The following is a 26,152-nucleotide window of genomic DNA, read 5'->3' on the forward strand; positions in this document are numbered from 1 at the left end:
AATCTGGAGAACTGGGTTTGATTTCCCAGTCCTCCACATGAGTCCTGCTGGGTGACCTTGGGCCAGTCACGTTTCTCTCAGGACTCTCTCAGTCCCACCTGCCTCACAAGGTGCCTGTGGAGGGAAGGGGAAGGGAAGGCGATTGTAAGCTGCTTTGAGACACATGAGTCCTGCTGGGTGACCTTGGGCCAGTCACGTTTCTCTCAGGACTCTCTCAGCCCCACCTGCCTCACAAGGTGTGTGCTGTGGGGAGATGAAGGGAAGGCGATTGTAAACCACTTTGAAACTCCTTCGGGTAGAGAAAAGCATGGTATAAAAACCAGCTCTTCTTCTTCTCTTCAGGAGATGTTGATTCACATGATGTTTGTGGAATTATCAGGTGGAAAAGGTTTTCCCCTGGATTCAGGGACTTCATCAGCTTGGGAACAAGGATAAGTGTGTGTAACCCTGCAGCATTTAATAAGTTGCTGGGATGGTTTGTAGTAGGGATCTCCAACCCTTGTGAGGCCATGGGCACCTTTGGAATTCTGATACAGGGTAGTGGGTGCACCCACAAAATGGCTGCCAGAAGAGGTGGGGCCAACCACAAAATGGCTGCTGCAGGAAGTAGGGCCCACTCCCACACAGAGGAAGTCCAAGTGCAGGGGAAAAGGGGGGGGGTGATTTAGAAAAATATACTGGGGGAAAAGGTGTGTGAGAGAAGAATAAAACAACACTTTTTTGTTTAAAGAATACTTTCCCCGCCTTTGGTATATTCTTTCGACTATTGCCTTGCATACTTTTCCACAACATCTTTGGTATATTCTTTCGACTATTGCCTTGCATACTTTCCCACTCCGTCTTAAAATATTCCGAACATATCAGTAAAGTGCACCTGAACACCAGGGGTTGCCTGTGAAAAAGAATGAAAGGGAATGCCTTAGTACTATGGATTAATGTACATTTCATTCCACCCATACTAGTTTTGACAAGATCTGTCCTCCTTGGGCCAGACTTTTAGACCCAATTGGGTGTATGCTTCTATGCAAGTATAACTCTCAGCTTTTTGAGAATGACAAATGTTGGGTTTTTTTTAAAAAAGCAACTTTCTAGTCCTTATGACTGCAAAAATGTGCATGGAATGGTAAAATCTCAGAAGCCAGAAGTCCTGTAGATGGATCCGATTGGGTGGGGCTTCATTGCACTGCATAATTTCTTGTCCCTCCCCCCTGATTAGCCAAAATAGAACAAATTATGCAAACTGGTGAGGAGAAACGACTGAATAAATGATGCACAACAGGAGAAGTTTTGCAGACGTGCATAATTCATACAGGCTGCAGAATGCAACTTTCTTGATATGGAGTCCCTGTAACCCTGATGCAGATTTTATATTGTATGTTTAATAATACAAAATGTGTGTGTATCTATACCTATAATCTACCTATAATTTTCTGATAGTGAAGGGTGACCCCATCTGCAGCTACTTAAATCTGTGGATGTGGGCCACACTGACAGAAAACAGATCCTTCTGCAAACCTGGGGACACTCCAGAGGAATTTCACATTACCCTTTTTAAGCCGGTTTGAAGCCATTTTTGATCCGTCGTGAAGTAAACTGGTATAGGGCTGCCACTTCACACATGGCTTTCCCCTTCCGGTAAAGAGCTGGATCTGAAGCAGTTTGCCATTTCAGACTGCACCACTTTTTCCCGCTTTCCCCCCGCCGTTTTTCACCCGCGCGGGCGATCTCCGGCTTTTTTTTAAACATTCGCTTTATATCATTATAGCGCTATAAGATAACACTCCAGGCATTCCAATGGGGTTGATAGAATGCTGTTGCATTATACCGTTATAGCGCTATAACAGTATAAAGCGAACGTTCCCCCCCCCAAAAAAAAGCCGGAGATCGCCCGCGTGGGCGAAAAACGGGGGGGGGGGGAAGCGCATCGGAACCAGGAGAGGAAACTGAAGACTACTTGAAAGCGGTTGACAGGTAAAACGCTTCAGCCCTGTTTCCTAAATGGGACAGAAGCGTTTGTGTGTGAAATTACAAATATATTCCGGTAGGGAACCGGTTCTAAAACGGTTCTGTCTGAAATGACAGACCAGAAACCATTTGGGAACCGTTCCTCTTCTGGATTATATCGTCTGTTTGAAATTCCTCTCCAGTTTTGCAGAGAAATCTGAAAATGGCTGAAAAAGACATTGCTGGGGGTTAAATCCCCCCAAACACCTACCTTCTCTGTTGGAGGCAGAGGTTGGGAGCTGCAGCTGCAGCAGTGGTGGAGGACAGGTAGCTCAGCTGCTCCTGGCAGCAGGTGCGGGGGGGGGGGGGGGGGGCGGTAGGGAGATGCACTAAGACTGGGGGTTGTGACAGTGGGGACAGAAGCTGGGAGCTGTGGTGTGCCCAGTGGTGGAAATCTGTGTTGAGTGAAGAAGAAGAAGAAGAAGAAGAAGAAGAAGAAGAAGAAGAAGAAGACCCCGTCCTTCACTCGAGGTCTCAGAGTGGCTTACAAACTACTTTCCCTTCCCCTCCCCACAACAGACACCCTGTGAGGTAAAAGAAGAAGAAGAGATTGGATTTATACCTCGCCCTTCACTCGGAGTCTCAGAGCGGCTTACAAACTCCTTTCCCTTCCCCTCTCGCCACAACAGACACCCTGTGAGGTAGTTGGGGCTGAGAGAGCTCTTTCCAGAACTGTCCTTGAGAGAACAGCTCAGACAGAACTATGGCTTGCCCAAGGTCATCCAGCAGTTGCGAGTGGAGGAGTGGGGAATCAAACCCGGTTCTCCCAGATTAGAGTCCGTGCACTTAACCACCACACCAAACCGGCTAGAGGCACTGACGGGGTAGCGTAGCTGCACTGACCTTGGTGGTGGAGTCAGAAGCCGGGAGTCGTGGCTGGCCCTGTGAGTATTGCAGGTCCCCATTAGGGTTGCCAGCCTCCAGGTGGTGGCTGGAGATCTCCCGGGATTACGACTGATACCCAGGCGATGGAGATCACTTCACCTGGAGAAATGGCCTGCTTTGGAGGGTGAACTCTATATCATTCATGCCACATTGAAGTTCTTCCCATCCCCAAACCTTGCCCTCCTCAGATTCCACTCCCCAAATCTCCAGATATTCCCAACTTGGAGCTGGCAACCCTGGTTCCCATGTGTGTGTGGATAGATAGATAGATAGATAGATAGATAGATAGATAGATAGATAGATAGATAGTAAGATAGATAGTAAGTATTGCTTATTATAGGCTAGTGGACTTCAGTTTATCTGCCCCAGATGCGATGCCAGTGTTATTTCACTGAAATATTTAACGTTGGCACAAGAACAGGTATAACTTCTCTGCTGCGAAAGCTTCCCAATCTGCTCGCCAGCTCAGTATTTAGGGCACTTGCATCAGTGAGCCCGAGCTAAATTGAAGCTGTGTCTCCACGGGTTTCGTCCTTCATTGGGGAAGAATTAACTTTTCTGGTCACATAACTCTGTTTAAACTGTAACGAGGCCAGAGGCGCAGGCACCAATCTTAGACAGGTGGGCAGGCATCGGATTATCAGGCGCAAACAGGGAAACCAGGAACGGGGCGAGGGATTCAGCGCCCTTCCAGCAAACCTGTTTGGCTTAATGTACTGACAAGCCGTGAGTTTCAAGCCCCGAGGGAGTTATCCGGAAGGCTTTCCGGCAAATGTGGATTTCTTTTTTCTTGCTCGGGGAAAGGGTACTGTTTGATGTAAAGCATCGAACTGCTGGAGCAATCCCACAACCTACCGCGCTGCTAACTCCCACGATACCTCTTCTGAACTGAGAATGCAGCATTATAAACATTCTGGGATATTTTTTAAGGGATCGGGTCGCTACGGGTGTTAAAAATCTTTTCCCAATGATAGCAAGGCTGCTGATCTTTGGAAGGCTGTGCGTCTTTGCCCACTACTTACTTATTTACTGACCTACTTATTACAATATTTATATACCACGTTTCCTCATGGCTCAAAGTGGCTTTCAAAGTGGCAATTTAAAATGTATATAATCAAGTTAAATTCCAAATGCCCCCTTCCCTAAAAGATACCCGATGGCTATACCCAGTTGAAAGCTCTACCAAATAAAATGGCCTCGTGGTGCCTCCTAATCATTTCTAGAGATGGCACCCCCTCTCTTCTCCTCAGGGAGTCCCGCCTCAGGGCGGGAATTATGAAGGAAAAGGTGAGAGCTTTAGCTGGAGCCAGGTGGGCTATCCCAAACTGGAGGGAAACCAGCAGGTGGCAAGCTGATATACAGCTAAGGCGGCCAAATCTGATTTGGGAAATTTATGGAGTTTAGGGGATGGAGGCTGGTGTGTGGAGAAGACAGGCACCTCAGCAGGGTATAATGCCATAGAGTCCGTCCTCCAAAGCAGCCATTTTCTCCTGGAGAGCTGATCCCTGTAGTCTGGAAATCAGTTGGAATTCTGGGAGATCTCCAGGCCCCGCTTGGAGGTTGGCAACCATATGCATAGTGCATGGGACATATGAGCCAAGTGTCTGGAAAAGGATTCTTTGACCTCCTCCTCTTCCCAGTGTGGCTTTTTCTGAGTGCTCCCCTTGGCACCACATCGGGTGGCCAACCTCGAGGTGGCACTTGGGGGATCTCCCGCCATTACGATTGATCTCCAGATGACCAAGATCAGTTCCCCTGGAGAAAATGGCTGCTTTGGAGGGTGGACTCTTATGGCATTCTACCCTGCTGAGCTCCCTCCCCTTTTCAGACCCTTCCCTCCTCAGGCTCCACCCCCAAAGTCTCCAGGTATTTCCCAACCCAGAGCTGGCAACCCTAGCATCACAACTGCCAATACCCATTTACCTGTGTCTTGGCTTGGGCAAAGGATTGGGCAGCCGGAATATGTGAAGGGGAAAAGGTTGGAGAAACCTAGGCCAAATTTAGCCACTTGAGGAATATCCGGTGGCCAGTCTAGAAGCAAGAGACGTGTGTGAGGGGAATGGCGGCTGTGGCAGTGAGGCTTTCTGGCAGGCCACTTCAGTAAACAGGGGCAAACAAGGCCTCCTTCCCCATTTGTTGTTCAGTCGCACAGTCGAGTCCTACTCTTCGCGACCCCATGGACAAGATCACGCCAGGCCCTCCTGTCTTCCACCGTCCTCTGAAGTTTGCTCAATTTCATGTTCATTGCATCTATGACACTGTCTAACCATCTCATCCTTTGCTGTCCCCATCTTCTTTGACCTTCAATCTTTCCCAGCATCAGGGTCTTCTCCAGTGAGTGCTCCCTTCTCATTTGGTGGCCAAAGTATTTGAGCTTCAGTTTCATTATCTGGCCTTCCAGGGAACAGTCAGGGTTGATTTCTTTTAGGATTGACTGATTTGATCTTCTTGCAGTCCAAGGGACTCTCAAGAGTCTTCTCCAGCACCATAGTTCAAAAGAATCTATTCTTCGGCGCTCGGCCTTCCTTATAGTCCAACTCTCGCAGCCATACATGACTACTTCCCTCAAAAAGGCCCTCCCATAAAACTAGTTGATCAACATCTTGGATAATAGGCCAGGTTCGTTTAGGCCCTTTTTGAGGTGAAAAAGATGTCACGAAGTAATTCCGTCTTCATAGTCCCACAATAATCTGATCCTGTAATAGAGTCCCTACCTGTTAAATCACAAACGACTGTTGCTTGAGGTAAAAAAGAACACTACAGAACAAGAGTTTTGTTTTTCTCCCTTCAGGACATTATGTTACCTCAGGAATGGCATGAGGTGTAAAATGCTGTACACACAATTGAAGTGTATTTCTTTTCAACAGTCTCCCAACCGCTGCCCTGCCCCTGCTATCGCATAATAGGCCGGGCAGTGAAAAGTGATCTAGTTATCTTAAATGATGCCTCCCCAATCCTGAATCTTGGCAGACATAAACGGATTTTTTGGCAAGGAGAATGGGCCCCATACATATTTGTCTTTGCTTTTCAAATGAAGTGCGTACTTGTGCATGCTAGGGTAGGTAACAGCAGGGATGGGAATGTTAACAATATGTACTGTGACAAGGGTTCTTTCCCTGCCATGGAATTCTGTAACAGATAGTTAAATAGTTAGCATACGCTTGCTAGAAGTACACTTTCCAGAAGTGGTCAACATTGACCAAACCCTTCTCCCCAGTTTGGTGTAGTGGTTAAGTGCGCGGACTCTAATCTGGGAGGACCGGGTTTGATTCCCCACCCCTCCACTTGCACCTGGCTGGATGACCTTGGGCAAGCCGTAGTTCTGTCAGAGCTGTTCTTGAAAAAGAGCAGTTTCTGTCAGAGCTCTCTCAGCCCCACCTATCTCACAGGGGGTCTGTTGTGGGGAGGGGAAGGGAAAGGAGTTTGTAAGCCGCTCTGAGACACCTTTGGGTAGTGAAGGGCAGGGTATAAATCCAATCTCTTCTCTTCTTCTTCTCCCCCAAGAAGGTTAATGAAATGTTCCCGTCAGTGCAGGCCACCAAGTTTTCTCCGTGATTTCAGAGATGAATCTTTTATTTTCAGATTCAACAACCCAACCTGGTTTGTCAGGCTAAGAATGAGCCCTGGAAAGCCACAGACTCACTGACCCTCCCCTCTCTTCCCTGACCTGTGTGGTTCAGAAATGGAAGATTTCCACATTCAAAACAAACCGCGGCTTGTCCTTCTCACCAAAACACAAACTATGATTTGTATTCTTGCCTACAAACCAAGATCCCAAACTGGGATTGAATTATGGGTTTTGGAATACTTGCAAACCAGGCCAGGATCCCCAAGCCTGTGGTTTATTCCTGGTTTAGAACCCTAATTTGTAGGGTGGGAGATCTCTAGCCCCCACTTGAAGACTGGCAACCCTAGTGGTTGTGTGAATGCACTTGCCCCCCCCTCCAAAATGCCAGTTGTTGCCCAGAGGACCAGCACATCTCCTGGAAGTGTCGGCCACCACATCTCAGGCGTCAGGCTGCTCACCAGGATGATGGGGGCTAAGCGAGATGAAGAGGTCTTGTGAGGCTGGGGGCAGGGACTTAAATGAGGCTTGTAAAGGCCACTGTGGAGGGTATGAAAGTTTCTGCTGCTGAGGGTTGAAGAGAACATCACGGCAAACTCCTAGGACCCAGAGAGGGATAAGGAGAAGGAGGAGGAGGAGGAGATCGGATTTATACCCCGCCCTTCACTCGGAGTGTCAGAGCGGCTTACAAACTCCTTCCCCTTCCCCTTCCCCTCCCCACAACAGACACCCTGTGAGGTAGGTGGGGCTGAGAGAGCTCTTTCCAGAACTGCCCTTTCAGGGACAGCTCTTGTCAGAACTATGTCCAGGAATGTCCAGGAGGATAGAGGAGGAGGGAGACCCAGTTGGTGGCCAGACAGTCTAGCCCAGATCCCATCTCATTTATATAATTGATATAACTCCAGAATTAAAACATACATTTTTATTCCACAGTTTGTGAGATTATATGTATATCTCACAGATTGTGAAATAAAAATGTCTGCTTTATTTTGGAAACTATATAAATAGACTTCCACATTCAGAGGCAGTAAACCTCTGAGTACCAGTGCCGGGAGGCGACATCAAGGGAAGGCCTCAGCCTCTTTGCCCTGCTGTTGGTCCTCCAGAGGAACTGGTTGGCCACTGTGTGAGACAGGATGCTGAATTAGATAGACCACTGGTTATGTTCTTATGACCATGTCATGGTAATGGGTTTGCCTCATGAGCCAGGCCTTCCCCAAATTATGGTAAGGTGTACTCATTCCTCCAGGGCTCTTTTTGTAGCAGGAACTCCTTTGCATATTAGGCCACACACCCCTAATGTAGCCAATCCTCCAAGAGCTTACAAAGCTCTTCTTACAGGAGCTACTGTAAGCTCTTGGAGAACTGGCTACATTAGGGGTGTGTCACTTAATACGCAAATGAGTACCTGCTACAAAAAGAGCCCAAGCCTTCATTGCCTGTGAAACTCTCCTGAAGATTTTTGCACATCTTTGAGCCTTACATATCTGACAGGTATGGTTGCCAATCTCCAGGTGGGCTCTGGACTGGAGATCTCCTGGTATTACAATTGACCTCCAGACGACAGAGGTCAGTTCCCCTGGAGAAAATGGCAGCTTTGGCAGATGGACTCTGCTGAGTTCCCTCCTCTTCCCAAACTCCACCTTCCCCCGGCTTCAGGTCTTTTCCAACCCTACCGTTGTGTGAAGAAAAATGGATCCCCCCACACACATATATACCATCCTGAACTTGGAAGGACAGCGTGGTACCAGTGTTCAAAAGTGCAGAAAAGGGCAACTAGAATGATAAAAGGGTTGGGACACTTTCCCTATGAAGAAAGGTTAAGGCGCTTGGGGCTCCTTAGCTTGGAGAAACGATGGCTGAGGGGTGACATGATTGAGGTTTACAAGATTATGCACGGGATAGAGCAGGTAGAGAAAGAGGTACTTTTCTCCCTTTCTCACAATACAAGAACTCGTGGGCACTCCATGAAACTGCAGAGCAGTCGGGTTAGAACATATAAAAGGAAGTCCTTCTTCACCCAAAGAGTGATTCACACATGGAATTCACTGCCACAGGAGGTGGTGGCGGTTACAAGCATGGACGGCTTCAAGAGGGAATTAGATAAGCATATGGAGCATAAGTCCATCGGTGGCTATTAGCCACAAGGTATAGATAGGGACTCTCAGGCTGGGTCAAGTGATGCACTGTATTCTTGGTGCTTTGGGGGGGGGCAACAGTGGGAGGGCTTCTAGTGTCTTGGCCCCACTGTTGGACCTCCTGATGGCACCTGGTATTCTTGGCCACTGTGTGACAGAATGTTGGACTAGATGGGCAATTGGCCTGATCCAACATTGGCTTCTCTTATGTTCTTATGTATATCGAAGTGTCAAATGTGCCAGTCGCAACAGCCATGCAGAAGGAATTTGGCCCCTGAAACTGGATCTGCAAACACCCCCCTCCCCCCATAGCTGAGGCTTGTGCCAGTTGCCTATGGTTTCAAGGACAATTTGGGGGCTTGCTCTACAGTCACAATGCTATTTAAGCAAGTATCTTTTGGGAAAAGAATGAAAACTGATGGAATGGGCTGTGGGAAAGATAAGGGGGAAACAGGATCATGAAGTATGCATTCCAGCAGAAATGGCCCGACTCCCACTGTCTTCTGCCTGCTATCGTTGAGAAATGCTAATTCCCCATATCTTGCTGCCGGTGCCTCTTTCTCCACAGGGTGAAGAATTAATTCATTTAGAAGGCAAGTGCTGTCCTGAATGTATTTCAAGAGGTGGCCCCTGTGTTTACAAAGAACATACCAAAGATGTAAGTAGCCCGATAATTCCGAGCACGTAGACCCATCAGGGTGCGCGCGATGGTTTGGAGAAGTACATTTCTCTAAAGAATACGACTTGATGGATTTTTATGAAGGAATGATCAAGAAATGTTATTTAAAGCATGCGCCGGTGCTGCATCTTAGGAGGGGAAACATGTTCTAATGTCAATTGCCGCATCATAAGAGTCATTTTTCAATCCCCAAATGAAAGGGAAACGGAGAATAAATTACACCGAACTATTTTTGCAATTCTGTTTTCCAAAGACCACAGGCGGGCGTTTTGGTATTCTGCCCGTGTAACATTGGGTATTCTTTATTCTGAACGTCTCCACTTTTCATGTCAGTAGACACAAGTTTCTTGCCCTTAAGCCTTCAAAGGGAAGCTTGGAAATGTGTGGGCAGCGCCTGGGGAAAACTCAGGTTTGATCCAAAGGCCATTACTTGTTGATATGATGTATTTGCAATGTTTATACCCTGCCCCTCAACCGACATAGATCTCAGGTCAGCTTACATAATGAAATCAACCATGTCCTTCAATAAAAGAACAGTTAATTAATAAAAAAAAAAGAAACCAGCAAACCTCATCTGTTAGCGGCACCAAAGAATAACCTGGAGAAGCAGAAAGACTGTTAAAAAAAAACAAAAAACGGAGCAAAATCGCAAACAAAAAAGGGGTGTTAAATATATGCAGAGAGGGTGTAATACTCAGATATACCTAGCAGATACTTTTTTAAAAATCTAAAAATCAGAGAGGTATACAGATCTCAAGATTATCTGCAAAAGATGATGGAAAAGGAAGTAGGAAAATCCCTGTGCTTAGCAACAGAAAATCTGGACAAAGCCTGAACCATCCGAAGAAGAATATGCCATGGAGTCATAAGCAACTTATGGCTACCCTGTCCATGGGGTGTTCCAGGCAAGAGACGAGCAGAGGTGGTTTGCCATTGTCTCCCTCTGCGTAGCAAATCCATTCTTCCTTGGTGGTCTCCCATCCAAGTACTGACCGTGCCTGATCCCAGTTTCCAAGTTCTAAGTTGGGCTGTTCAGGCTGCTAATCTATGAGATGACTTCCCCCACAAAATGGTAGTTTTCTATTCATTCTAGTGACTGTGCCACTACAGGCAACTACTGATATTTTCATAAGCCAGAAAAAAAAACCTCCTCATTGACATCTCAGGAGGCAGGGATGAGAGCTGTAAAATAACACTGATGTGGACATGTCCCTGTCCAAAGCTAACTGAGATTTGTCAGGAAAGATTGTCGCAAACCGGTTGTCTGTGCGTCAGGCTGTAATGAACCTCAGCTATAGCTAGGACAGGCGCCGTGCAGAAAACTAGCGGGATGGCAAATACAGTCCTTGGGAGAAGCACCACCAGGATTCTTTGAAACCTTCTGGAGATGCTTTCTGTTGATTACTTCCTCTACCAGAATGGGACTGAATCATTCAAGAATTAATCTGTATGTAATCTGTGAAAGAGGTCCATCAGTAGCTATTAGCCACAAGGCATAGATAGGAGCTCTCGGTCTGGGGCAAGTGATGTACCGAATTCTTGGTGCTGGGGGGGGGGGGCAACAGTGGGAGGGCTTGTAGAGTCCTGGTCCCCCTGATGGACCTCCTGATGGCACCTGGTATTTTTGGCCACTGTGTGACGACAGAGTGTTGGACTGGATGGGCCATTGGTCTGATTTAACATTGGCTTCTCTTGTGTTCTTGTGTTCTAAATATTTGCTATTTTATTACATATCAGGAGGACTTTTCCTTAATCTGGCCACGATGTCATTAGCTGCTGCCTTTACAGAACTGAACGGGGCTTAACGATGTTATCAGTACAGGAAAGAGAAACAGATGAGGGTTGTCTGAAGTCTTAACATCCCAGCCTGCCTCAAAGTGTTCGCTGCTGTGGCCAGCAAATCCCTTTCCAAAACTAGAGTTGAGGCCAGGGTTTGGTGTTCGTTACAGTGGGAGCAGAAGGTGTTTTTGAGAGCCAGTTTGGTGTAGTAGTTAAGAGCACAGACTCTTATCTGGGAGAACTGGGTTTGATTCCCCACTGCTCCACATGCAGCTGCTGGCATGACCTTGGGTCAGTCACAAGTTCTCTCGGAGCTGTTCTCTCAAGAACAGTCCTTGAAAGAGCTCTCTCAGTCCCACCTACCTCACAGGGTGTCTGTTGTGGGGAGGGGAAGGGAAAGGAGTTTGTAAGCCGCTCTGAGACTCTAGAGTGAAGGGCGAGGTATAAATCCAATCTCCTCCTCCCCCTTCCTCTTCTTCCTCTTCTTCCTCCTTTATACTTAACCAGCCGTGTCCTTTTTAAACCTTCCTAGGCACAACATTTGGCTGCCTTTAGAACAATCTGAGAGGGGGAAGGAATTATAAAATCCATCAGGCCTGCCTGGAGAATTTGATATGATTAGTGTTATGTATAGAGACTGCATGTCTCTCTACAGAGGGCAATGCAGTAACACATAGTCAATTATTTCGACTGTGTCTAATTGACAAGTGCAAACACATTGAGACTGAGGGATATGTGTGTATCTCCATTCCAGAACAGCTGATGGTAAAGCGTTGAAGCGGGCCAAGGCTACACCATCTATTCTATGGCTCTCTGTGGTGCTAACACCTAAACCGTATTCTGACACACATTAATGTGCTCCGGCCAGTCTGTTTACATGCCATCGGCACATTATTTAATTAAATTTTTCAAGTCTCCCGTGAGCCCGAAGCATCCATTCCTGGGAGAGGGCTGCCTGTTTTATCCCTGTACAGTTCAGTCCTCTGGCTTTGCATCTTTCTTATCAGTCTGCACTGATTGTGGGAATTTCTGTCCTGTCACTGCACTGGATAGGATTAATTTATAGAAGAATGGAAGAACGACCTTCATCCGGGGGATGCTGGCCCAGGACAGTGACTCACACTGGGCGGTGGCACCTGAGCGGTCGTCGCACGGCCTTTCAGGAAGAGCTCCAACTGACAAGTGGAAAGTGGGGAAAACATACCTCCTTTCCAGATTTAAACAACTGGAAGAGACCTCTGTAATGCCGGAGTAATGCAGAATCTCACAGCCTTTCATGTATTTCTGTTCAGAGTGGTGAAAAATGGAAGGAAGGTCTGTGCCGTGAATGTCAGTGCCGGGATACCGAGGTGGTCTGCTATTCTGCATCTTGTCCAACTTGCCCCTTGGGCAGCGTGCCAGTAGCTGTCCCTGGGGAATGTTGCCCGCAGTGCAAGCCAGGTATCTGCATGACTAAACTCTTCTTTGTTTCTCTGGATTGCTAACCCATTTTATCCCTGGAGGCTGAGATGTGTAACATTCATAAACTATTTAACAAAAAAAAAAATCCTCCTCAATGTTTATACTAACAGTTTCTGCTTGGCTGTGGGGTTACGTGAGGGAGAAGTTCTTAGGAGAAACCCTGGCCTTGCTGGAACACCCACCCCCCCCAATTCCAATATGTAGGAGCAGGGGCCATGATAGGAATGTGGGGAGGAGAAGGTGGAGGGCAGAGTGGACGTACAGTTGCCAGCTCCTTTCTCAAGATGCTGGCGGGGGGATGGGGGGACACTCCAGGAGCCAGAAATGTTGCCCCTGATGTGCCGATGTGACTGGAAATGACATCACACGCCGTGCCTATTGTTGGAAAACAAGTAAAAATAGTTAGATATTCAGAGTTTGCCATGGATCTTTGTTCACTGGAGAGGAGGCATTTTCTTTCTATGTAAAAATCTTTATTTCTACAAAACAACAAACACTTAAGACTACATGGTTGCAACAACAGACACAGATAGTAATGGAAACACTTCCTTTCTTCTTGACCCCTAGAAGGAAATCACCTGAATGCATTAACCAATGATTGTTAGTAAATAGGCTTCAGTTTCCCAGGCTTTCTTCACATTGACTTAGTGACAGGTTCCCTTCCAGGTCAGTCTAAACAATAGCGCACAAGGTAAGCACATCAACCCTATAATGACTGACTTTAGACCTTGCAACACACATATTTCCAACACTTATGTCACCTGGAAGGGATGTAGGCACATCAGGGGGCGACAGTCTGGTTTTGGGACAAAACTCTATAGTAAAATTGCCTTCAAACCATAGAATTTTGCCCATAAACCAGAGCGTCGCCGAACGTGCCTATGTAACTTCCGGGTGACATAGACACATCGCTCCATGTTGCTGTTGGAGAGGATTTCCTCCCACTGGCCAGCCGGCTGGCAGTGGCCAGGAGCCCACAAAACCAGGGGACCCCCCCCTCCACCACCAACTGGGGACTGGCAACCCTAAGTGGACAGGGGAGCCAAGGTAAAATTGCCAGTCAGCTTCTTCCATCAGTGGGCCTCCTTGAACCTGAGAAAGACCAGTTTTGGGGTGGAAAATACCTGGAGATTGGGGGGGGGGGGAGCCTAGGCAGGGTGGGGTTTGGGGAGGGGAGGGACCTCAGCTGAGTATAATGCCTTACATTCCACCCTCCAAAGCAGCCATTTTATCCTGGGGGGATCTTGGTCGCCTGGAGATCAGCTGTAACAGCGGGAGATCTCCAGCTGTCACTTGAAGTCTGGCAATCCCAGAAGGCCGACTCACAAGCAAAGCAAAGTGTATGTTGTGGAAGTCTTTCATGGCCGGAGTTCATTAGTTGTTGTAGATTTTCCGGGCTGTATGGCCATGGCCTTGGCATTGTAGGACCTGACGTCAGTACCTGACATTGCCAAGACCACAGCCATACAGCTTGGGAAATCTACAACAACTGATAAAGCAAAGTGTGTTGCCACAGAGCCACATAAGGCTGGCCCACACCATTGCTGGCCCGGATGTTGTCCGCCATCCTCCCTGAAACTGACTTTTAGAGGAAGATTGATACGGCAGGCTAAGCTCATGCTCTGCTACTGATTTTCCGATCATGTAAGACCCATTCGCTCTTAAAGGATCCCGGAGGAATGCCACTGGAAAACTACTGCTGCAGGACGTGTTTTGCTAGCATTGAGCAGGACAATACGCATTGGGTACATACTTGCTCACGCATACCGAAACTGAGTCTTGTCTGTTCCTGATGCCAGGGCATTGCCACGCAGACTGTCTGACCTGCTCACAGGCTTTCGATCGCTGTGACGCCTGCCATGATACGAGCAAATTCCTGCAGAACGGACGCTGTGTGGCCAGTTGCGGGTCTGGATACTATCAGGATTCTGGGCTTTGCTTAGGTAAGGGTTGCCTGGTGCTTTCTTCGTGACGTCGGAAGTTTCCTTTCTTGGTGCTTAGGGTTTTCTGGTTTGGGCAAGATATCTCTTAGAAATATAAAGAAATCCAGTCTGAGAATTGCTTAGGGGTACAAAAAATCTTCCTTTGTTTATAGAGAGCCAGTTTGGTGTAGTGGTTAAGTGCGCAGACTCTAATCTGGGAGAACTGGGTTTGATTCCCCGCTCCTCCACTTGCAGCTACTGGATGACCTCGGGCAAACCATAGTTATGTCAGAGCTGTTCTCTCAAGGACAGCTCTGGAAAGAGTTCTCTCAGCCCCACCTACCTCACAGGGTGTCTGTTGTGGGGAGGGGAAGGGAAAGGAGATTGTAAGCCACTCTGAGACTCCAAGTGAAGGGCGGGGTATGAATCCAGTCTCCTCCTCCTCCTCCTCCTCCTCTTCTCCTTCTTCTCCTTCTCTTTCTTCTCTTTCTTCTCTTTCTTCTCCTCCTCCTCCTCCTTCTCTTTCTTCTCCTTCTTCTCTTTCTCCTCCTCCTCCTCCCCCCTGCATTTCTCCCCAATGGGGACCCAAAGCAGCTTACATGGTTCTTCCTTCCTCCATTTGATCCTGCAGCAACCCTGAGAGTCACCCAGCCAGGCTTCCATGAGAGAGTGGAGATTTGAACCTGGGTCTCCCAGAGCCTAGTCTGAGACACTAACCACTACATGATATGCATTACCGCTCTGCTGGCAGGATAGCCTCTGGAAGGATTCAGTGAAGTTTTGTTTTATGGATGGACTATTAGATGGACTTTCGGCAGGGGTGCCCAGCGTGGTGCCCTTTGTGGGCACCGTGATGCCTGCTGAAGCGTCTCCTGGTGCTTTGCCAAATGTAAAAAGGGGAGAATCAATGATGCCAGTGTGACATGATAATTTCCCTTCTGGTTACACAGGCACGGAGAAAGCAAGGCGGCTGCACCAATCACAGGGATAAAAACCAGGCAAAAAGCCAATGGTGCAAAACCAGAATATTTTATTATTTAGGTAAAAAAAATTCCCACCAATGAATATTTTTTATTATTCAGGTGAAGAAATTTCCCAAGTAAAGACTATTTTATGATTAAAGTAAAGAATTCCCCATTTTTACCTGAGTAATAGAATATTTTTCTTCATTTGCACCATCGGCTTTTTGCCTACCTTTTTAAAAAAGCAACTGGAAGTGTTGTCGTTGTATCACCAGTGACGCTGTACCATTTGGCCCAAAACTCTATGATTGAACTATAGAGATTTGGCTGGATGCTAGAGTGTCACCTGCAACACGAAGATGTCGCTCACAGTCATGTCACCAGCAGTGCTCCCTCTAAGCTATGGAGTCTTGTGAGCAAAAATTCTACTTCGTGAGCTCCTGACATTAAGTTGTGAGCGAGTGATTTGGCTACTGCATAAATTAGAAGAAGAAGAAGAAGAAGAGATTGGATTTATACCCCGCCCTTCACTACCCAAAGGTGTCTCAGAGCGGCTTACAAACTCCTTTCCCTTCCCCTCCCCACAACAGACACCCTGTGAGGTAGGTGGGGCTCAGAGAGCTCTGACAGAAACTGCTCTTTTTCAAGAACAGCTCTTATCAGAGCTACGGCTTGCCCAAGGCCATCCAGCCAGGTGCAAGTGGAGGAGTGGGGAATCAAACCCGGCTCTCCCAGATTAGAGTCCACGCACTCAACCACTACACCAAACTGGCTCTGAATTAGTTGGCTTTGGAGCCGTCCTTCCTGACCTAAGACAAAAATGCATGAGCTGGAGGCTAAAATACTGTGAGCTAGCTCACACTAACTCGGCTTCCAGGGAAAACTGGCCACCAGTGATGTCACTATGTTGTCAGCCATGGCTTCCAGCCGACTGGTGAGTCTCCTGCCTTCTTCCAGCCACATGCTGGCAATCCTAACCTTTGGTTTGATCTGAATTTCTTAGGCTTGATGGTGCTGGTAGAGGCAGAAGTACTTACCTGGGGGGCTTTGCAGTAGCACAGCATCTCATTAAACTGGGCTTCTGTCCTCCAGCGAGATCAAATTTAAATCAGACCTTCTTCCTTGTATGTTGGAGGAGGTTGCCAAAAGCACAAGGTGGTAAGAGGGACACTTTGTCTTACAGAGTATGATTAATCTGAGTGAAGATGACAGATCTGGATTAATCTCATCAGTATATATTGGCAGCAGTGAAGCTACTAGGAACATCACTCCCTTCACACACATCTGCTTCCTTATATATTACTTATGAGGTTCTGTCTTGCTCCGTGATCTCAGTATTCACATACGAAGGAGCGCTCCTGCAAAGGAATCTGTGTGAAAATGGACAACAGGAGCTGAGCTTCAGCAGCGGCTAGTCTTGAACAATTTCTTGTTGCTGCACCTACAGAAGATGTGTCCTTTTCAGAACACATCCAGGGTCCTGTTCCATATATCTTAAGTGTGTGCTTCTTGGCAACAGGGATGCTTTTGTTCTCATTAAATTGGCTGCCCAGCTCACAGACAGAGTGTGGAATTCCCTGCTTCCCTTCCCATTGATCTGAGTTGCAGCAGGAGAAAAATAAAAAAATAAAGCCATCGCATGTGTTCTGGTAAGAAACTGAAAGTGACATAGGGTAGTTCTAGGTATCACCGGAAGCTCTATGGTTTTACCATAGACCTCCTAGCAATTCCTAGAGCTACCTATGTTACTAATGTTTTTTTTTTACACGCAGTGACATGAAGCTGCAGCCACCATCATGCCCCCCCATAGCCATGTCTGCAGCCCTCTAGCCAATTTATGTACCTAGTGTAGACTTTCTCCAGCGTTGTTGATCTTTATACAGTGCTTTTAGATCTGTCATACCAGCAAGTAATCTTGCTTTATGGCTACACTGAGGAGAGAGTGGAGGGGTGCTGAGTCAGAACAGTACATCTCCTGAAAGCTGGGTTGTTACCAATTCCCCCGGCCACCATCACTGCTTCTTCCAGCCAATGCTCTCTCTAAGCTTTTGCAGTCTTGTGAGCAAAAATTCTACTTTGTGAGCTGCCGGCATTCAAGTTGTGAGCGAGTGGTTTGGCTGCTGCATAGATTAGTTTGCTGTGGAGCTAGGGTTGCCAAGTCTGTCTTCGCTGAGAGTGGGGGGCTTCCGGCCGACGTCTCATGTGCCACATGCACGTCACTCGGAAGTGACGGGAGGACGCCAGGCACGCTGGGGGTGGGGCCACGGCCATACAAGGGAAAACCATAGAGTTTTTCCTTGTATGGCCGTGGCCCCGTCCCCAGTGTGCCCGGCGTGTCCGCATCACTTCCGGGTGATGCACATGTCGGGGTGGAGTTCCCCCCGGGGCCTGATCTGCCGCCGCCGGGGAACGGGCATCTGGGGTGGGGGTTTCCCCGCCCCTCGGGGGGACTTGGGATCCCTATGTGGAGCCCTCCCTCCTGTGCTAAGACAAAAATGTGTGAGCCTGAGGCTAAAAAACTGTGAGCTAGCTCACATTAACTCAGTTTAGAGGTAACACTGCTTCCAGCCAACCCTCTTGGCTATGGCTTAGCAACTATGGGCTAGATAGTACTCCTAAGAGCAGGGCCTGATTAAGTCATCCTGATGCTGTAAGTGATGTCGTTTAAGTGTGCCATGGCATTCTCAAAAATGATAATTTTAGTTATTTTAGTGATTATTTTTGTATTTGAAACTCCTCATAATCTGAAGGCCTGAATGATAGCTTTCTTAGTTTGTGCATAAAATTCAGATCTCCCTAAAAGGACTGTATTTGACGCAAGGGCCACTAGTCGCTGATCCTCATTTCAGATAATCACTCTTTGCTATTTCTCCCGCTTTGAACAGCCTGCAAGAACACGTGCTCCACCTGCACCCATGCGTACACGTGCACTTCATGTCAAGACTCACAGCTGCTGAAGAATGGCCAGTGTGTGGAATCGTGTGGGGAAGGGTTCTTCCCAGGACTCCTTCAGTGTTCAGGTAATATCTGTCTGTCTGCCTCTGCTAATATGAACTAGAACTCAACTGAAGGGAAGGAAGCTGGAAACAGAAGAAAAACATTCCAATACTGAAATCAGTCTAGTGTTCATGGTGCAATATTAAGGTCATGTTATTTTTATTATAATAGTTGATGGGATGGTATCGTATGCTTTGCAAGTCAGCTGAATTTCAGAAGCATGTTTAGCTTCTGATAGTAAAAACTGCCGCATAAATTCCTTACAGTCTAGTACGTCCTGCCAGTGTGAGTCAACGTTAGGTGGCAATCAGGGGTCGTTTCGTAGAAAAAGAGCTAGGGGAACTAATTGGCATAACTCATTAGCATATGCCACACCCACTGACATCAGGGGCCCGGCGGTGGACCTGGAAGGCCGGCAGGAGTGCGAGGAAGCCCCGCCAAGGCCCTCCCTGGCCCAAGGCAGGCAGGGGTGGGGAGAGGCGGGGAGGAAGCAACTTACCCTCCCTCTTCTCCTGCCTCCTCCTGGCTAAATGAGGGCCGGAAGCGGGGTGGCCGGAAGCGGGGGGCGGGGCTTCATCGTGTGCCCCGCCCCCCGCACCTCACCTGGGGGAACTGCGATCCCCCGAGATCCCCCCCGAAATGACCTCTGGGTGGCATGTTAGAGGTGGAATGGAGTTTGAATCCCAGTTAATCCCTGAATCTTTCAATGACTGTTTGTATACGATGTAATTAGAAAGGGATGGATCATTTGCAATAGCCACTCTGCCCCCCCAATACCAGTAGTCATCAAAGGCTTATACAAAAGAATAAGTTATTTTTAACAAAGAAAGGAAACCACGATGATTTTGATTCCTGCCACATTGCTCGGAGGTCAGTTGCCACAATTAAAACGAAACAGAACGGAATACGTGAAGAATCTGAATAAGCTGTGCTAGAATGAACACAAAGCGGCCAGATGGAATAACAGACAATGATCCAGAGTTTTATGTGTTCAGATTATCCAGTTACGGCTGTATTTAGCCACACTGAAAAATGTGCGTGCGTGTTTGAGACAGAGAGAGAATTCTCCATCAGCCGTTCTTTTTGGCATGTGCCATTTTCGTAGTTAATGGATCTTGTCAAAAGGTCATGTTTGTACAAATTGCCGTATTCAAGTAGTTCTTTGCTGAGAAGGCCTAAATCCTAGGAATAGAGGCATCGGCAAGAAAGGGCACACTTTCAGAGGCAGTAATTTATATATTAGTTTTCTTTCTGTGATTCCAGTACCCTAAGAATGTGGAAATCTGGTTTGGCAGGGACTGGGAGTCAAGAACAGAGGGAGGGGATGGTGTAAAGACAAACGGTTTAGCCTGGGCAGGGTGTGGAAGAGGGACAGGGACAGAAAGTATTGGAAAACCAGCCCAGTCTACTTTTATCTACTTTGTCTGTTGTATAATGCATTTTCCCATTAATGGTATTGTTACTGTAAATAGAAGCCAAATTTAACAAAGAGTTAGGCTACGCACATTCATGAAATACATTTGGTCACACCACAGAAACCGCAATGTACTTCTGTTCCATCATAGTTGTCGTGGTGGTGGGAAGTGCCATCAAGTCATGGCTGACTTATGGTGACCCCAAAGGGTGTTCAAGGCAAGAGGCATTCAGAGGTGGCTTTGCCATTGCTTGCCTCTGCGTAGCAACCCTGGGCTTCCTCAGTGGTCTCCCATCCAACTACTCACCAGGACTGACCCATCTGACCCTGATTGGGCTAGCCTGTGCCATCCAGATGAGGGTATGGTAGTTGTGCATTCTCTTAAATATCTGTGCTTTTGTCCTGCTCATAAGAGAGCCAGTTTGGCGTAGTGGTTAAGTGTGCGGACTCTAATCTGGGAGAACCAGGTTTGATTCCCCACATCCACTGCTGGGTGACCTTGGGCAAGCCACAGTTCTGTCAGAGCTGTTCTCTCAAGGACAGTTCTGGAAAGAGCTCTCTTCAGCCCTGCCTACCTCACAGGGTGTCTGTTATGGGGAAGGGAAGGGAAAGGAGCTTGTAAGCCGCTCGGAGACACCTTTGGGTAATGAAGGGCGGGGTATAAATCCAATCTCCTCTTCTTCTTCTTTTACCTCACAGGGTGTCTGTTGTGGGGAGGGGAAGGGAAAGGAGTTTGTAGTGACTCCTTCAGGTAGTGAAGGGCGGGGTATAAATCCAATCTCCTCTTCTTCTTCTTTTACCTCACAGGGTGTCTGTTTTGGGGAGGGGAAGGGAAAGGAGTTTGTAAGCCACTCTGAGACTCCTTTGGGTAGTGAAGGGCGGGGTATAAATCCAATCTCTTCTTCTTCTTCTTCTACCTCACAGGGTGTCTGTGGTGGGGAGGGGAAGGGAAAGGAGTTTGTAAGCCGCTCTGAGACACCTTTGGGTAGTGAAGGGCGGGGTATAAATCCAATCTCTTCTTCTTCTACCTCACAGGGTATCTGTGGTGGGGAGGGGAAGGGAAATGAGTTTGTAAGCCACTCTGAGACTCCTTTGGGTAGTGAAGGGCGGGGTATAAACTCAATCTCTTCTTCTTCTTCTTTTACCTCCCAGGGTGTCTGTTGTGGGGAGGGGAAGGGAAAGGAGTTTGTAAGCCGCTCTGAGACTCCTTTGGGTAGTGAAGGGAAGGATATAAATCCAATCTCTTCTCTTCTCTCTTCTTCAATTTCCAGTGGTCTACAAGCACTGATATTCCACTAGAAAAATTTAGGGGGTTGGATTGAACCTGGGTTTCTGCTAATGAAAGAGAAAGGAGGTTTACCAAACTCGGCTTTTATTTGACATTATTTTTCTCCCGTCGGCCCCAGGAGTGGCGGTGGGAAACAGGAGACAGAGGCAGGGAACCCTTTACCTCCGGTGGGAAAATGGCAGCCCTGTTAGGATTGCACTGTTGACATGCTGAAAATGGGGCTTGCTAGTTAGCAGTTAGCAGCGCGGGAGATGTATGCCCAGTCTTCTAGCAAAACTAGTTGATGCTGAAACTCCCGCAGGAAATACCTTTCATGTGTTTAAGTTTTATGTTTCCTCCGAGGACTAGAAATCTGGTGAGATTTGCAAATTGAATACTGGGATTCTTGGAATGTGAAACTCAGTACAAAGCCCCAGTTTTGAGGCCGTACAAAGAGGAGCAAAGGATATGGCGGTGGCGCAGGCAGTATAACGCCTGCATTAACAACAGCTCGAGCACCTGTTCGAGCCCCACCGCGGTCGAGGTGAGCTCTCGACCCTTAAGTCTTAGCTCCTGCCCATCCAGCGGTTCGAAAGCCAAGTAACTACCTAACGGCGAGTAGATAAATGGGAACCCACCCTTAGTAGGGTGGGGGGCACCCACCTCCCTGCGGAGGTGTGTGGAGAGCAGCGGCTGCGATGACGGCGACGGCAATGGCGGCTGCAGTAGAACAGCGGCGGCAGCAGAAGATCGGAGGAGGTGGCGGCATGGCGCGGAAGGCGGCGAGCGACGGCAGCAGAGCCAGAGGGGGACTGATCCCTGGTGGCCAGCAATGGAAAGAGCAGGGCGGCTGTCGTCGGCGGAGGACGGAGGCGCGGTGACGTCATCCAGAGGCGCGCGGAGCCAGAAGGACGCAGTCGGGCCGAGGAGGACGCCGCTGGTAACCCATCCGCCTGTCTGCCTAAAAGCACCAGAACATCTCAGCCGGGAAAAAGGAGCCGAGCTGAAAAAGAATGACACCAAGCCTCCACCAGGGTGCCGGTAGGCAGTAAATAAATAAATAAATAAATAAATAAATAAATAAATATGCAGAAAAAGACACAGCCCTGAAAAGATAGTCCTTTCCACACAGTGGAGCCATATGCCATATCCCCTGCCTGTGTTCCTTGTCTTTCTTTCCCCTCCTCAGCCTACCTTTGGTGTTCCTAATTGGCGAGGCCGCTGCAGTTGATCATGGCTATTTGTTTCATGTTATTATTACTGGTTTCGCAGCTCACTCATCGTGCATTTCATCCACATTCGCGCTCATGCGTATCGGTGGGGAGAAAGTGGCTGGGAAAATTTCTTCCGCGTTCCCTCTGGGGATTTCAAGCAATTTGCTTTAGTTCTGCCTGGCTTCACTTTTCTGCATAAAAACAAAACCTGTGGAGAAAGCTTTGGGTTTCGGCATTCGTTCGTAACTCCGTTGTTTCCCACTTTCCTTACCACATGGGGCTTTGGGTGGCTGAAAAGTACGCAAACGGAGAGTGATTTCAGCAAAGCGTACTTTATTCTATCCGGAACAAGACAACTGTGGCCGGCTCGCAGGCCAGCTTATATCCCCCGAGAAACCGCCACCCAAAACACACCCCTGCTTCCCTATAGGTTATTTACAGTGGCCGAGAGTCCCATAGGCTCTCGGCCGGGAACCTAGCCCCCTGATTGGAGCGGGCTAGGACCCGCGTAGTCCATTGTCTCTTGGAGCGAAGCTCGGCGTTTGTCTCTGGACTTGTCTGGACTTGTCTGGACTGGATACATTACAGTGGCAGTGGGGAGGCTTGATGCACAAGCAGGAAGAAAAATGACATCCCCCCTCCTTGTGAAATACTGCATACAAAGGACCATTTTTTGGGCGGTGACTCTCCATGTGATGCATGCAATCACATGGGAAAACACTTATTTGTAATGGCCCCTGTGGTGGTGGGAGAGTTTTAACTCACATCCACACGCAAGAGCAGTGGTGCCATCAGGGGTGGACTTTGGGGGCAGATGTGCAGGGCCTTGGCTCGGTGCAGGGGTGGGGTGGGAGCGGACGACTGCGTCACATCGCAGTCCAAAGGACCCAGGCAGAATAGTGAAGTGCACTGGAATTTAAATACAGATGAGACACCAATTGCCTCAGAATAAACTACGACGAATGAAGTGAAACTATCAATCTTCCTCCGTAATTCCTTGGCTGTAAAAGTTTCACGGGGTTAGTTTTGTTGGTCTGCAGTGGAAGACCTAGATTCAAGTCTCATAGCACCTTAGAGACCAAGAAGGTTTTCAGGTTATGAGCTTTTGACAGTCAAAACTCCCCTTTTCAGGTATCAGGTTTCTGAGGTGCTATAGGACTCAAATCTAGCTCTTCATTTTAATTTTTTTTAATTCTGCGATCCGAGACTAGCGATAGTATCGTATCGTTAGACTCTTGCCACTTGTCAAAAAGTTTAAAATGAAAAGGGGGAAATGGAGCTTGTACACCGATGAAGGGGGGGGATGGCAGGAGGAGCAGAGTGGTTGGAACAACCTTGATGTGGGCAGAGGAGGGGCAGCAAAAGGGCAGAAGAAATCTGAGGGAATCTCTACTCTTTTGAATTACCTTTGACTTGGAGGCGAAACCAGGGGAAAATCAGCACAAAAGCACTCTCAGAAAACTCGAGGGAACAGCAGCCAGAAAGTGAACTAAGGCCTCGGTCATGAGGGCCAGATAACGCGGGGGGGGGGGACTCTTTGCGCTGACGCAATTAGACCCACCAGAACGCGATCAGATGCGATGTTTTGGCCGTCAGCACGTGCGCATCAAGGAAGACAGCCGGGGGAAAGCCGCATGCTGGTGCGATCACACGGAACGATTCCGTCGGTAGCTCGTGGCAAACCATTTGCTAGTACATTTGTTGAGATGCTTTTTAACCGCACAGCTTCAGCGGCACGCCACGGGTTGGCCACGGGTGCGCTACGCTTGCCAGATGTTGCGGTGTGATCGCACCCTGAAAATCCGCCCAGCATTCGTGGCTCTCCCGCGGCAAATTCGGCATGTGAACGGGGCCAAAGTGCTGAAAGAAGGAAAATCAGTGGAGAATGACAAAGATAACCTGATGGACATGTGTGGTGAAAGCAAGGGAAAATACCTGTGCATAATAGGCCTTCGTCTCTGACCCTTTCCGTTATGGAGATAGAAGTGGAAAGGCATATCTCTGCAATGGAAAGGGATAGAAACTTACTTTTTTTTTAATGAAAGCTGGGAGTTCAGAGAACATAATTCACAGGGGCCCCTGGAAGCCCCACCCCGCCCTCCGATCTTTATTATTATTATTTTTATTTATTTAACATTCGGCTTCTATACCGCTCAGACCCGGAGGTCTCAGAGCGGTTTACAGTTGTGCTGCAAGCACAGATTTTTGCTCCTAATTCTATGGCCACATTTTTTGAGGGGTGGGGCTGCCTACCAGCACTCGAATGGGTTCGCTGTTCTCGGCTCTCCTCAGCGGTCCACTGGGTCAGCGCGCATCTGCGGTCAGTCCTTTCCCGGCGTTGATCTTCTGGTGCACAGCCCGCGGTAGCCCCGGCTCAGCTCTGTCCGTGTCCGGCTCTGCTGTGCCTGCGCTGCTCACGCTGCCGTGCGCTTCTCCGTCGCTCTGCCTCCACCGTCGACGGACGCCGAGTGCTGGGTGCCGTTGTTTCCATTGGCCACCAGGGATCTTGGTAGCTCTGGGCTCCCTCCACTGCTTCTGTATCAAACTCCAGCAGAGGCTCCTCTCCCTGAGAAACATTTGAATCAAAATTTGGAGTCATTTATATATTTTTTTTAAAAAAGAGGATGATATATTTATATGCCTCTTTTTTTATTAAAAGTCCATAGAATGGCTAGTAAAAAAAAAAGCTTAAAATGATAAAATGACAGTTACCACAATTAAAACGGCAAATAAAACAAGTGTAAAATGGGAAGTTTTATACCCTTTCCTGCCCAGTCATTTAACCAAATGATGGCTTTAATTTGCCCCCAGCAGGGGAGAAGGGTGGTCACCCTGTGAACATCTCTGAGGAAATTCCATAGCCTGGGTGCCACCAGTGAAAAGACCCTGCGTATAGCTTTCTGCGTTCACTCATTATTACCACTGTGGTAACGATCCAGCATACTACAACAATATATCTATGACAGCTTCCAGAAATGACTGTGTAGAATGTTACAAATGGTGTAATTTATGCCCAATAGGTTTTTGTATTCTTCCACTGTGGTTTGGCATAGAAGGTCACTGTGCGGAGAACTTTTGTGATAACTTAGGGCCCTGTCACTGTGCACTTCCGCAACAGAGAAACCTATCATTATAATGCATACAAGACAAAGTCACTGTTCAAGCGCTAAGTGTGAAGAATGGAAAAAATTAATCCTGTGGAGAGCTAGGGACTAACTTCAGATAGCTAAGGAAAGTTTGAATTGTGGAGCATGTTTAGATCAAGGGAGAGTCATTTTATCCAGTAAGGTTTTACCAAGAAGCTCCAGTTCGTGCTTTCTTAATCATCTCTATCTTCTCTGCCAAAGCTTTTTCCAGAATGAAGGTCTTGGGGTAAAGCAATTTGCTATGGAACTTTCTTCCTTGACAGGCATTTCTCTGAGAGAGCCATAACTTCATTACAAAGGGGAAATTGGAAATCTGTAAGGAACAGTAACTTAATATTCATGGAATCCTTGAGTGACAAAAGGTCGTATGTAGGGACACAGGGAACTACATATTTCTTCACTGATATCTACACCCCATCCCTAACTAGCTAGTATCCTTTTCAGAGGCCGTCTCAGTATTAGTAAAGAAAGGGATTACAGAAAGGGGTCTCCTTTGCAGTAGACCTAAGACTAGAACATACTTCCTGACAAGATGCATTGTTATATTTTGACAGCACACTTCTTTCCCTTACCCGTGGCGCCACAGCTGAAACCGTCCAGGTTTCATGGAAATCTTCGATCTAACATCAGTTTGTTGTGGCACCCAAATTCAAGCATTTTAATGAATGGGGGCTTGTTTCTTTCCCAGTAATAGAGATTCTGCACCACAGTCCTGAACT

The 26,152-nt window shown here is 47.8% G+C and overlaps 1 protein-coding gene across 1 annotated transcript in view; it reads left to right on the forward strand.

Moving 5' to 3' along the window:
• FRAS1 (Fraser extracellular matrix complex subunit 1) overlaps positions 1 to 26,152 on the forward strand; it is a gene marked incomplete at its 5' end in the record, with an annotated part of 267,939 nt that overhangs the window by 14,832 nt on the left and 226,955 nt on the right. The window contains 4 exons of the mRNA XM_015407524.1: positions 9,161 to 9,250; positions 12,343 to 12,490; positions 14,311 to 14,454; positions 18,281 to 18,415. Of these exons, the coding sequence (XP_015263010.1) occupies positions 9,161 to 9,250; positions 12,343 to 12,490; positions 14,311 to 14,454; positions 18,281 to 18,415 (517 nt within the window). The remainder of the gene's footprint in view (positions 1 to 9,160; positions 9,251 to 12,342; positions 12,491 to 14,310; positions 14,455 to 18,280; positions 18,416 to 26,152) is intronic.

Source organism: Gekko japonicus, unplaced genomic scaffold (genome assembly GCF_001447785.1).
Source record: "Gekko japonicus isolate JY-2015 unplaced genomic scaffold, Gekko_japonicus_V1.1 scaffold926, whole genome shotgun sequence".
NCBI lineage: Eukaryota > Metazoa > Chordata > Lepidosauria > Squamata > Gekkonidae > Gekko > Gekko japonicus.